Source organism: Nematolebias whitei, chromosome 15 (genome assembly GCF_014905685.2).
Source record: "Nematolebias whitei isolate Nwh7 chromosome 15, NemWhi1, whole genome shotgun sequence".
Classification (NCBI taxonomy): domain Eukaryota; kingdom Metazoa; phylum Chordata; class Actinopteri; order Cyprinodontiformes; family Rivulidae; genus Nematolebias; species Nematolebias whitei.
In genome coordinates, this window is record NC_056512.1 from 16,051,056 (window position 1) to 16,065,190 (window position 14,135).

The 14,135-nt window shown below is 45.2% G+C and overlaps 1 protein-coding gene across 1 annotated transcript in view; it reads left to right on the plus strand.

The window, feature by feature from the left end:
• The first annotated feature begins 4,868 nt into the window (after positions 1-4,868).
• Positions 4,869-14,135, plus strand: part of caskin1 (CASK interacting protein 1) — a 259,915-nt gene continuing 250,648 nt past the window's right edge. The window contains exon 1 of the mRNA XM_037689337.1: positions 4,869-5,043. Within this exon, the coding sequence (XP_037545265.1) occupies positions 4,956-5,043 (88 nt within the window). The 5' untranslated portion in view covers positions 4,869-4,955. The remainder of the gene's footprint in view (positions 5,044-14,135) is intronic.

A 14,135-nucleotide genomic window follows, 5' to 3' on the forward strand; every position in this document is an offset into this window, starting at 1 on the left:
ACGAATGCTTTGCAGTCATAGAGATTTTAATAATGACTTTTCTATGTTTGTGTGTGTGTGTGTGTGTGTGTATACATATCCATCCATCCATTTTCTTCCACTTATCCGGGGTCAGGTCGCAGGGGTAGCAGCCTAAGTAGGGAGGCCCCCCAGCCACTTGGGCCAGGTCCTCCGGGGGAATCCCGAGGCGTTCCCAGGCCAGCCGAGAAACATAGTCCCTCCAGCGTGTCCTGGGTCTTCCTCTAGGTCTCCTCCCAGTGGGACATGCACGGAACACCTCACCAGGGAGGCGTCCATGAGGCATCCTAACCAGATGCCTGAGCCACCTCAACTGGCTCCTCTTGACGTGGAGAAGCAGCAGCTCTACTCTGAGTCCCTCCTGGATGATCAAGCTTCTCACCCTATCTCTAAAGGAGAGCCCAGACATCCTGCGGAGAAAACTCATTTTGGCCGCTTGTATCCAAGATCTTGTTCTTTCGGTCACAACCCAAAGCTCATGACCATAGATGAGGGTAGGAACGTAGATCGATCGGTAAATTGAGAGCTTCGCCTTTTGACTCAGCTCTCTCTTCACCACGACAGACCTGTACAACGCCCGCTTCACTCCAGACCCTGCACCTATCCGCCTATCGATCTCATGCTCCATTTTTCCTTCATTCGTGAACAAGACCCCAAGATACTTGAACTCCTCCACTTGGAGAAGGACCTCCTCCCTGATCCAGAGAGGGCACTCTACCCTTTTCTGGCTCAAGACCATGGCCTCGGATTTGGAGGAACTGATCTTCATCCCGGCCGCATCGCATTCGGCTGCGAACCGCTCCAGCGAAAGCTGTAGATCACGATCTGATGAAGCCAACAGGATTACATCATCTGCAAAAAGCAGAGACACAATCCTAAGGCCACCAAAACAGATCCCCTCAACACCTTGGCTGCGCCTAGAAATTCTGTCCATAACAGTTATGAACAGAATCGGTGACATAGGGCAACCTTGGCTGAGTCCAACTCTCACCTGGAACGAGCCCGACTTACTGCCGTCAATGTGGACCAGGCTCTGACACCGGTCATACAGGGACCTAACAGCGCGTATCAAAGGGCCCAGTACCCCATACTCCCAGAGTACTCCCCACAGGGTTCCCCGAGGGATGCTGTCGAACGCCTTCTCCAAGTCCACAAAGCACATGTAGACCGGTTGGGCAAACTCCCACGCACCCTCCAGGACCCTGCTGAGAGTGTAGAGCTGGTCCAATGTTCCACGACCAGGACGAAAACCACACTTCTCCTCCTGAATCCGAGGTTCGACTGTCCGGTGAACCCTCCTCTCCAGAACCCCCGAATAGACCTTACCAGGGAGGTTTAAGAGCATGATTCCCCTGTAGTTGGAACACACTCTACGGTCCCCCTTTTTGAATAGGGGGACCACCACCCCGGTCTGCCAATCCAGGGGAACTTCCCTCGATGTACATGCAATATTGCAGAGTCGCGTAAGCCAACACAACCCTACAACATCCAGAGCCTTAAGGAACGCTGGTCAAATCTCATCCACTCCCGGGGCCTTGCCACCGAGGAGCTTTTTAACCACCTCGGTGACCTCAGCACCAGAGATTGGAGGGCCCGACCCAGAGTCCCCAGGCTCTGCTTCCTCAGTGAAAGACGTGCCAGTGGGATTGAGGAGGTCTTCCAAGTATTCCACCCACCAACTCACGACATCCCAAGTTGAGGTCAGCAGCACACCACCCCCACTATAAACAGTGTTGGTAGTGTACCGCTTTCCCCCCCTGAGATGCAGGATGTCGGACCAGAATTGCCTTGAAGCCGTGGGGAAGTCATTCTCCATGGCCTCTCCAAACTCCTCCCATGTCCGAGTTTTTGCCTCAGCGACCACCCGATTTGCATGTCTCTTGCCTGCCGGTACCCATCAACTGCTTCTGGGGTCCCACAGGCCAAAAAGGCCCAATAGGACTCCTTCTTCAGCCTGACAGCATCCCTCACTGCCGGTGTCCACCACCGAGTTCAAGGGTTGCTGCCGCGACAGGCACCGACAACCTTGCTGCTGCAGCTCCGGTAAGCCGCCTCGACAACAGAGGAACAAAACATGGCCCACTCAGACTCAATGTACACCACCTCCCCCGGAACATGTCTGAAGTTCTCCCGGAGGTGGGAGTTAAAGCTCTGTCTCACAGGAGACTCTGCCAGATGTTCCCAGCAGACCCTCACAATACGTTTGGGTCTGCCAGGTCTGACCGGCATACTCTCCACCATCGGAGCCAACTCACCACCAGGTAGTGATCAGTGGACAGCTCCACTCCTCTCTTCACCCGAGTGTCCAAGACATGTGGCCGCAGATCAGATGAGCCGACAACAAAGTCGATCATCGAACTGTGGCCTAGGGCGTCCTGGTGCCAAGAGCACATATGGACACTCTTATGCTTGAACATGGTGTTTGTTATGGACAATCCGTGACTAGCACAGAAGTCCAACAACATAACACAACTCGGGTTCAGATCAGGGGGCTGTTCCTCCCAACCACACCCCTCCAGGTCTCAATGTCATTGCCCACGTGAGAGTTGAAGTCCTGCAGCAGAACAAGGGAGTCCCTAGGAGGTGCACTTTCCAGTACCGCCTCCAAGGACTCCAAAAAGGGTGGGTAATCTGAGCTGCTGCATAAGCACAAACAACGATCAGAACTCGTCCCCCCACACGTAGGCGGAGGGAGGATACCCTCTCATTCACCGGGGAGAACCCCAACGTATACAGGCACCAAGATGGGGGGCAACAAGTATGCCCACTCCTTCTTGGCGCTTCTCACCAGGGGCAACTCCAGAGTGGAATAGTGTCCAACCCCTCTCAAGGAAACTGGTTCCAGAGCCAGAGCCAGAGCCATGCGTTGAGGTGAGTCCGACTATTTCTAGACAGAATCTCTCAGCCTCACACACCAGCTCAGGCTCCTTCCCCACCAGAGAGGTGACATTCCATATCCCAATAGTCAGCTTCTGTAGCCAAGGATCAGACCGCCAGGGTCCCCACTCTCGGCCAACACCCATCCCACATTGCACGACCCCTTTGGCCCCTCCCACAGGTGGTGAGCCCATAGCCTCTGGCATCATGAGAGTTAAGAAAATGTCTCCATGTAGATCAGTTTTTTATTTAGACTATTTTAAATCTAGGGGCAGCACGGTGGCGCAACTGGTAGAGCTGCTGCCTCTCAACAAGAAGGTCCCTGGTTCAAACCCCGGTCCAGGGGCCTTTCTGGGTGGAGTTTGCATGTTCTCTCCGTGCATGCATGGGTTTTCTCCGGGTGCTCCGGTTTCCTCCCACAGACCAAAAACATGCATGTTAGGCTGATTGGTAACTCTAAAATTGTCCCTAGGTGTGAGTGAGAAAGTGAATGGTTGTTTGTCTCGTTTGTCTCTATGTGTCCCTGTGATGGACTTGCGACCCGTCCAGGGTGTACCCCGCCCCTCGCACAGTGATTGCTGGACATGGGCACCGGCGACCCCCGTGACCCAAAATGGAATAAGCGGGTAAAGATAATGGATGGATGGATGGATTTTAAATTTAATACTTTTGAGTGTGCAGAGACCAGCACAGACAACAACTGGAGACGTTATCAATCTTCACAGAATATCATGAATTGTCCTTATTTTAGATGTTTTGTCCTTTTCACAAAAATGTCACATCTGTTTTTAGTATTTTACATCACTTTATAATGTAGCTGTTTTTGTTTCGTTTTTATATAATTTATTTTATTTACTTTTTCGATTTTATATGCTTTTTACATGATTATCTATTGTGGTCTGTACGTCATCTGTGTTCTTCGTTTAAATCAGGTCTCTCCTGTAAATGAGTCCTCGAGGCTCAATGAGACTAACCTGTAGAAATAAAGGTTGAATGAAAAAGAAAAAAGGCACATCTTTAATTTGAAGAGGTAAATTAAACAAAGAGTTTATTTGAAACAAGCTTTCTTAAACTGAAAGCCAACACTTTGATTTTAATATTGTATTTGCTTGTTGCTGTGTGAAAAATTAGATATAAACAAAGGTTGAATGAATGAAAAATCCTGTATTTAATTTCCAGTCCATGTTATTTTAAGAAAAGTACAGCCTTTACTGAACTTACTGAAGCTGTCCGCTCCCAACTGTAGATTTAAAATGTTTTGGATGTGACCTGCATGTGAGGACTGGTAGTCAGAGACTGGATTATTAGTTTTATTTATACATTTTAATAAAATATATGTTTATGTTTTTAAACTTGTAAATGCTCAAACCAGTGTTTGTATGTTTACATGTTCTGGTAAACATCTGGAGGACTCAGACAAAGAGCTCAGCTCAACCACAGACATGAACCAGGGGGCGGGGCTCCAGCTCCGCCCCCCACTTTCAGCACGAGCCATTTACGAGCTGGGCCAGCGGTGGAGCGCGCGGCCGCGTGCACGTGTTCCCTCCCACCCTCCTCCATCCCCTCACAGCCCCTCCCCTCCCCACCACGCGCAGAAAAATACATCCACCCGGAGAACGCGCGGACCTTCGCAACGCACAGTCCTTCACGCGCAGCTCTCTTGCTCCGTTCGACACCGCCCCCCACCCCCCCACCACCCTCCGAGCAGCAGCGCGGGCCGGTTCGGTTCGTGAGGGCAGACCGAGCATCAGACCTGGGCGGGCTGGTACCGGAGCCTCGAACGGTCCACTTTCCGTCGAAGCGGGAGTCGGAGGAAGGGGCGGCGGGGGGGTGGGGAACCCGGAGAGCATCCCTCCATCCCCGGGGTCTCATATACAGCTCTAGGAGGAGGTGGGGTGGGGGGGTTATCGTTTATCCAGCGAGCCTGGAGGGGGGGGGGGGGGGGTAGTGGAGGCTGTTCGTGGCCGCGGCAGACGCACCCTCCGCCGGCTGAGGCTGGGCTGACGCGCCGCTGCGGGAGGAGGATGCTGCGGGAGCTGCGGGAGTAGAGCGGCTCAGAGATGGGGAAGGACCAGGAGCTGCTGCAGGCGGTGAAGACCGAGGACCTGCTCACCGTGCACAAGCTGCTGCAGAGGCCCGGGAAAGCAAGTAAGACACTCTGTTCTCTACCAGGCCTGCTGGGGAGGAGGATGGCGTTACACTAGAAGATGTGTGAGCCTGAGGGGAGGGGTTGTATGCACAGGGGGGTGCAACAGATAACAATATATATATCACTGGCGTGACCAGTGATATGATTGCACTGCAGCAGGGAGGGACTGGGAGGACAAACAGGTTGAGACAGACGACACACATGGACGATGAGGAATCATGGACTCGAACTGTAAAAGTGTGGCTCTAACTGGTGATGGTTTGTTTTCTGCAGGCTGTGCAGCGCTGCAAAATCCCAACAGTTGCACCTGCACACTCATGTGTAGGCAACAGAGAGCTGCAGATACCCCCCCCCCCCCCCAGTCGATGCACTGCATCAACAGGGATGCTGCAGGGGTTTCTTTCTGCTCTCATTAAGCACAGGTGCAACAAGTAGCTTCATTCAGGTAAACGTGCACGCTGTAGATGGCCTGATCCAGTCCGTGCGCGTTGTGCAAACTGCTCGGTCCACAGCTGCGTCTGAGCGTGCACTCACACTGGAAGGGCTCCAGCAGCAGGCGAGCGACGGGCCGGTAAAGACCTCACATATACAGGTTTATTTCCTAACATGGCAAACATGGAGGAAGCTTTCGAGACCTTTTCTGTTTTTGATCAGGTAAATACAAGGTTTCTATAGCAGAGGGTCAAGCTCACTGCACACAGCTTTGAATCGGTGCTTTTATTTAAGGGGTAACCTGCTCTAGAAGTCGACCAGTGGAGCAGAAACCACCCCCGGGCTTAAAGGCTGCCGTCTGATTGTGCAAAAGTGCAGGTATTCCCAGAGCCTGACATCTCGGCTTGTGGTCAGATGCAGTCGTATGAAATACATTTCTCACCCTCTGCCAGTTGTACGACTTCACTATAAAAAAGAATCACATCTTTAGCAGCTTCTAAAATTATTAAAATCTAACTTTAAGTGTCCAGAAACACACGAGATTCGATCATTGTCATTATTTTTAGGCAAAAATTAAGCCAAAATGGAAAAGATGTGGGAAAAAATAAATCCACCTGGCTGCTTATTATTTTTGGGCGGCTGTGGCTGAGTGGTAAGAGCAGCCGTCCTCCAATGTAAGAGTTGGGGGTTCGATTCCGCCATTAGTCACATGTTGAAGTGTCCCTGAGCAAGACACTGAACCCTCATAGCCTCCGATGTGTGTCCCATCAGTGCATGAATGTGATAAAGCACTGATTATTCTTTGTAGAGATCTAGTAGAGAGCTGTATGAATGAATGGGTAAATGAGGCACAGATTGTGTTGTAAAGAGCTTTGAGTGTCTTGAAAAGAAAGAAAGGTGATATACAAGTACAGTCCATTTACCATTTATTATAGGATTTAATAGGGCAAGTATCATCACCTCTATGAAATCAGTTTTGCTGCGCTGAAGCAAACTGTGTGTGTTAACACAACGCCAAGATGGAAATGCATGAGTAATGGCCTGGTAGTAGAAACATGCTGCTGCCCATCAACCTGGCAAGAGTTGAAGGCCGTTTTTAGAAGTCCATCGTTCTACGAGAAGAAAGATTATTCACAAGTGGAAGACATTTTAAACAGCTGCCAATCTTCCTCTGAGTATACATCCCAGCAAATTCACCCCAAGGTCAGACTGTGCAGTGCAAGAAACCCAAAAGCTCTATTTTAGGCTCCACGGGACTCAGATACTAGGTTAAAGGTTTAAGTTCAGGAAAAGACGTAGAATCGTAGAGACGTAGAAAAAGACGTAACAAAGATGGGTTGCAGGAGGAAGACTCTGCTTTCTAAAAAACAACCATGTGGCACAACAGGTTTAATGTTGAATGAACCACAAGACGTCTACAACAAAGCCCTTTGGACAGAAGACCGTGACGTAGAAATACTTGGCCATAATAAATACAACATATCAGCACTCATGCCGCAAAACATGGTGGTGGGGGGCTGGTGGTTTGAGCTTGGTCTACGGACACAGGACCCGTGCCCCCTGCAGTCATCTTGTCGACCATGAGCTCTTTTGTTGTCCAAAAGACTCTAGAATCAAACAAGGATGTTGGAAAGAAGAGTGGGCCAAAATTCCTCCACAACACTGTGAGAGACACATAAAATAAAAATTAAAAAACTACCGAGGGTTGTTGCTAAAATATTCTCCAAATGCTGAATCATGGGGTGGGTTTTGACTTCATATTTCTTTAATAAATAACCATATGATGGAATTGGTTGCATTTTTGTACACTGTGGGTTAGAGAAGAATAATTTTAATAGGCCTCATAACAATTATATGTGAAGGGGACGTATTCCCCTCACATTTTAAAAATACTCATTTGGACCCATCCATTCCACTTGATCAGCAGGAGAATACTCAAATCACTAAAAGTCCACTCCAGATTTCCCTTGTTACCTACAACAACTCACTGCACCACTGCAGTGTGTCCTCCAGGTCACCTGCCTTGGCAGGGCGCTCATTTCTTCGGAGGTTTCGGTCGACGGGGCAGGGGGAGGAGGAAGAGAACACCTCTGTGTTGCGCACTAGCTTATCACTACATTAGTGCTGACAGTTGTTGACCTGAGTGGGGGGTGGGGGTTAGGATGCGCGAGAGAAGCGGAGTGCGGCATTTGTAGCATATTAGCTAGCACATTTGTAGTGCGCACTGCTAGCTTAGTGCTACGTTAGTGCTGGCAGTTGTTGACTAGGGTGGTGGTGGGGTGCGTTGGGGGGAAGCGGAGCGTGTTCTATTCACACAAGGAGAGCTGTTGGTCAGGCTACTTGTTGTGCTGTGCTCTCTATAATAGTTATTAAATCAAGTGTTTACATATGTTGGTAAATGTAGATGTTTAACACATTAAAATACACTAGAATGCAGGAAATGGCATCTACTTTATTCAAATTTTTCTTTGGGAGGACTCGCAGACCATCCCACCAGTGTGTCCCCCCCACATTACAAATGATTCTGACAACAATGACTTTAGACTCTGGTTTTTGTCATGTCCTGATGAATGTATTGTCAAACCCTACAGTTGACCACGAGTGTGCTTTGTTTTTCTCATGATGGTACCATGGTCAGCTGTTTTCATGAGCACACTATATACAACGTGGACATAAACAGAAGTGTCAGCTGTGACAGGGTGAGGATTCAGTCTGTCATACAGAGCACACAGATAACAATCATTTGATAATGAGTCTGCAGGTAAAACAGCACAACATGGCTTCACTGGGGGGTGAATATGTTCATGAAAATCCCTTTGCTCCTGTTGTGGCTCTTGGTGTACAATAACCTGATTTTGAAAGAAATCAGTGACTTTGTAGAGAACATGTTTTATTTTTGTCTCTAATTATTTGTCCTAAATTGCCAACTTTTTCACTGCTGTTTACACTTTTTATGACTTATGGATAGGCCTGTTGTGATAAACAATTAATAATTTATTTGGGTGATAGATGAAAATTATTGACCTCATTTTCATTTATCGACTTTATAGTTTCTTCGTGTCTCTCTCTTTCTACTGAAGACACTGGATGACAAACGCTCAACTCCGGTGCTCTTCACTGACCCCTCCCTTTCTCTTTTCTTTAAAATCCATTTTAATCATCTAAAACCACGTTTTTCGATCGCTAAAAGCAGCTAAGCTGAGACGCTAAACTGAAAAGCTAAGCTACGAGCTAAAATAACAGGCCGACCTCGGGAAAAAAACTCTGTCTTGTCGAAGGTCCAAAATTCACGGTTGAAACCCGTGCCTTCGTCTAAAAAGTTTTTCTCTTCAAAAAGAAGCTGAGAACTTGTTTAACGATTTTTTTTAATTAAAAGCTCTGTGTGACTAATGTTATGCTAAAGAGCTCAAATCACATCGAGTGTCCGCCGTTTTGAGAACTGAAGAGAGACAGCCCATGTCACGTCAAGGGGCCTCCCTCCCATTTTTCTTAAAGAGACACGCTGCTGCTCCCTCACTATTCATCCTTTGATTCAAATAGTCTTATACTGCCATCCCGTGGTCAAAAAAGGTACTACATGCAAAACAAATGAACAAACATTTCTTTTTAAATTTGACAGTAATTTCTAATTATTGTCAAATTTCAAACAATATTATCATTTATTGCAATAATTTCTGAGACAATCGCCCATCAAAATTTGTTATTGTGACAGGCCTAGTTATGGATTCATGTTTTACTGTTTTAATTTTACCAAAGCTGGGTTAATTGTGAGATCAGGTATTTTTTCAGCTTGATGCCGTCACTCCTTCAGCATTCAGTGTTCTTACAATAAGACGAGGTTGCTTTTCAATCATCACTCAGAATCACTCATGATTATTGTATCATCGTTGGCTGGCAAGTGATTTTTATGGTTTCACACTTTTGGGTTTTTATCACTTACACCACTGGGCAGTTTGAGGGACCATGCAGCCCATCTGAAGGTGCTGCTCAGCTTACTTTCTTTTAAGGTTCTATCATTTTACAGTGAAATCCTACCTTTATAAATCACGAAATGTTCTCTTCTAATGGCTATTGCTTCCACAAAGTTGTTCAGTACAAAATAATTGTTTAGCATGTCACATCACATTAAGTTTGTGGGCATGTAGAGTGAAATAAAGATAGAAACAGCAAGGCAGTGATCACAGAGCAGAGCTGAGAGGTTCAGACAAACTGCAGGAAAGGCTGACGTTAACACCTGTTTGTTATCCAGCTTTAAACGCAGAGCGCACCGGACTGCTGTGCGTCTCTCTTTGTGTGTGTGTAAAGAAGAAGGTAAGGATGGGTTTGATGTGTATGTGTAATGGTTCTGGCAGAGGTTCTGCTTTGCTGCAACTCATTTACTCCAACTCATGCCAGACCCACAGCTTGCTTACATTCACCTGCTTCACAGACACACACCAACACACACTGAACACACACACAAACATCTGGCACCATTTGGAGAGCCATCATCAGTTTACCGTCACTCATCTTGTGCACACGGCAAAGTACGAGGTCATTGAACCTGTGTTTGTCTCTCTGTGTATATAGTAGTTTGTCTCATCTTTTGGGACCATTTCTGGTATAACTGCCAATCTTGTCAGGACCAGCAGTCCTTACGAAGACCAAAAATCCCGGTCTTAATCATAAACCATAAAAGAAACCATAAAAGAAAAGCAAAAAGACATGCAACACCCTGCCTTCTGCCATTATTGAGAACAGAATCAACAAGATGTAGGAGCTGCCATGTGGTATTTTTGGAACCAGAGTCTGTGCACTAGCATTTGGTGCTTTAGGTCCCTCCTGCTCCCCCGCACTCAGTCTTTGTGTTACAACCTTTCTTCTGAGCATGGAAGAAATAATATGTTATATTATAATGTCTTAGAAAAATATGAATATTCAAACATACAAGGTAGGAGCTATGTGAAGCAACACTGATCAAAGCTGAAAATAATTATCTGAGGTGTATATTTTTATTTTACCACATGCAGTGTTTTTTTGGTTGATGACCAGATTTCTTTTACAGTGGGGTTTTTTAATGCAGTGGTTATAGGGGTTAGGCTACACAAAAGAATAAAAGTTAATACAAACTAGAGCCCGAACTATCAGTAAGGCTGATAATTGTGGCCGATACAGGCGTTTGGGGACCTATATCGGTATCGGCAATAACTGGTCCTATTAACGGCCGATATAAACACTTAATTTTCACCCCTAAAATGCTGAAACCAGCTGTACTTGCAGAACATATCCAGCAGAGGGCGCATGAAGACTACTTTCAAGTCATGACCATTCACTTAAGTTTCACTTTCACATTCAGCACTGATGAAGCAGGGAGCAATACTGTATAGGGTATTTTGCTGAACAGAGCATGGTAAGTTTATTTTAACTGATCTGTAAAACAAAGCAACAATAATAAATCCTCCAATCTTCCAACTCGCTTGTCATTAGCTACGTGCTTCTCTAGTTAGCAAGCTAATGTTTAGATAGCCTAGCAAAGGATTATGTATAGAGTGGATCAGATTACCTTAGCTTCATGGATGCTAACAGCTGTGCTAAATGAACAAGCCCCGCTCCACTCCCTGTTTTCTTAGATTCTTGGGGGTTGACAAAGCACAACATTTTTCAGCCATTATTTTGGTTATTAGCGGTTGCCTACATCTCCCATTATCGGTATCGGTGATAGCCAAAATTTCCATATCGGTCGGGCTCTAATACAAACCTGTGCGAGCGTGTAGCAGTTTAATGTGACCTTAGTGTTATTCAGTCTGTTTTAGTGCTTGTGCGTTAAGTCATGAGGTGTAATCTGTTCTGATGGGTGTTTGTTGTGTCTCATTGGAGTCTATTTCTGTGTGTGGAATAACTTACACATAATACCTGTTTGCAGCCTCCTGCACATTCCGTTTTTGTAGCTAGCGGAGCTGCTAACGCTTGTAGCTCCATTGCTGCCTACACACACACCTTGTCTTTTCCTTTGTTGACATGCGAGGCTGGCAGAGAAGGAGCAGAGCAGATGATTGCATGCACACCAGTGCACATTCACAAAGACGCAGGCAGAGAGGAAGCGTCACAAACTGTCAGCCGGAGTCTTCATATTTGTTAACTGTGAAGCGGCTGCAGCTATGGGTTTGAGCAAAATTGTGAAAAGAAACAGACATGACGTGCGCTTTTTGCACTCCAGTATTATTCCAAAATGTATTTACTGGAACACGACGCAGACTTTTCATGTGTTGGCTTCAGTCTTGTTATTTCTGTGCCACGAAATCCACCTGATTATAAAGGACCCTCTCTGCTCATACGGTTAAGTTTTTTCACCTAAATTTGTGTTAAAAAGACGTGGCCTGAGGTAGAACAAAACGATACAGTGGCACCGCCCTTACAAGCACACACCCACAAAGGCCTTAACATTTTAAGGACTAGATGGTTATAGAGTCGTATTTTAAGTACTGAACGCCAGATAAAATGTCTTCATGCACTGATGCCCCCTCCTGATTAAACAATTTGAGCTAAGAACAAATGCTAAATAAGGATTCAAAGTCAACCAATATGTGTTTTTCTATAACTGATAGTGAAGTTTAGAAATCAGAGCAGCTGATGGCAGAAATACACCATTTTTTAAAACTTTGTCCAAAAAGGCATTTTTCATTTCACAAAATTTAGAAAAATATCCCAATTTAAATAAAGTATATTTAACAACCCTTCAAAGAATGTGTACATTTAAAAGCACCATATTTGCCCGACTATAGTCACACTTTTTTCATAGTTTGGCCAGTCCTGTGACGTATAGTCCGAAGCAACTTATATAGGATTTTTTCCCTATTTGTGGCGCAATTTTTGACTGACGTGTTAAATGTTCATTCATGCTGACATGAACCAAAGAATAAACATTACCACTTCCAGCTGCGAGAGGGCCCTCTAGACTTTTGACAACTATATGTTCACTGGTAAAGATTCCCAGTCATCTAGGACATGGTAAATTCAAAAATGTTCAAGACAAAAACACCTGGACTTTATTTGTAACAGAAGACGTTTCGCTTCACATATGAGAAACTTTCTCAATTCAAAGAGCAGAGTGTGTGGGGTTCAGGTTATAAAGCTGAGATAAGATACACATACATATGCAGATTGACATATCACACCTCACACCAACTAACCTCACCATCTTTTCAGTGATGTGAAACGAGATTGGTGGATTTACCAGTAACTTGCTTGTCAGACTCGTTGGCTCGTTATGTTAATTAAGTCTGTTCAGGACCCCAGGTATGTTCTGTGTTATTGTTATTTCAGATTAAATGTCTCTTCTTGCACTTTGTGAAATACACTTCTAAATAAATGTGACTTAACTCCGAATTTAATATATATATTTTTTCCCACTTCATGAGGCATTTTTTGACTGATGCGACCTATACTCCGGAGCGATGTATAATCTGGAAAATACGGTACATGTATATAGAAAAGAAGAGAATTTGCTCAAAAAACTAATTTGGCAGTAACCGTAATCTTGTAGCAGCATCCTATAATTTAATCTGCCCAGGTATGACTGACAGTTTATGGGTTTTTTTTAATAATAAATAGAATAAAATCTGTTGTATGATTATTTGGTCTGTTTATGAAGAGCTGTCATTCGCAGCTCACATGCTCGTTGGTTGCGTTAGGAAGAGTGTCTGATGTAAAAAAAGAATAAAAATGGCCACATTTTCCTGTGAGTTCGCTCGCTATCAGGCAGTCCCTTAAGAAGGGAGCAGTCGAAATAACAAAAGTGAACAAATTAATCTCAATCTAGATAACGTTCGTCTCAGTCGTGTACTGTTGGGCCTTAGCGGTGGAATAATTATATTAATTGAATAAAATGGCACAAGTTTTTGCAGACACTTTCCTATTTTTAGTATTTTCCATCACTTTACAATGTAGCTGTTTTTGTTTCATTTTTTAAATGTTATTTCTTCTATTTAATGATCATTTTGTATGCTTTTTATATGTTTGTCTACTGTTGTCTGTGCCTCGTCTGTGTTCTTAGTTTAAAACAGGTCTCTCTTGTAAAAGAGTCCTCGAGGCTCAGTGAGACTAACCTGCAGAAATAGAGGTTGAATTAAAAAAGTGCTTAAAAGGAAACACATGTTGAAAAGAATAAAATAATCTGCTGCTCAACTGAATAATACAACACGGTAATAAACAGAAAGTAGTGAATTAATAATTAATTTATATCGTGGACACTATAAAAACTCAATGCCTCAGTTAGGCTAACAGACACGGCACGTTTGAATAAAATCTTATATTTTTAACGCTGGTTTGAAAGAAGTATTCCCAACCAGTTAATCCCGGTGAGACCCAAACAACGTGCTTCAGGCTCACCTCATGGTGAAACCAGCCAACGTCAGTGTTCAGGCTGCAGTTACATCACAATGAAGGAAACAGCAGAGCGTCAGTTTCTTCCTTTACTCTGCTCTGGCTCTTGAGGTGAATGTTGTGCACGTTTTGAACCGTTGTGCACGTTTGTACGAAATCACATCTTTTAAAACGCAGTGTGGAACCATGCAAGTGAAAACATTTCCCCATGTTGTCTCGCTTTTTATGTATCGGTATTATCACCACATCATTTATATGGGGGAGTGGTGGAGCAGAGAGAAGGTGGGCCTGTGATCAG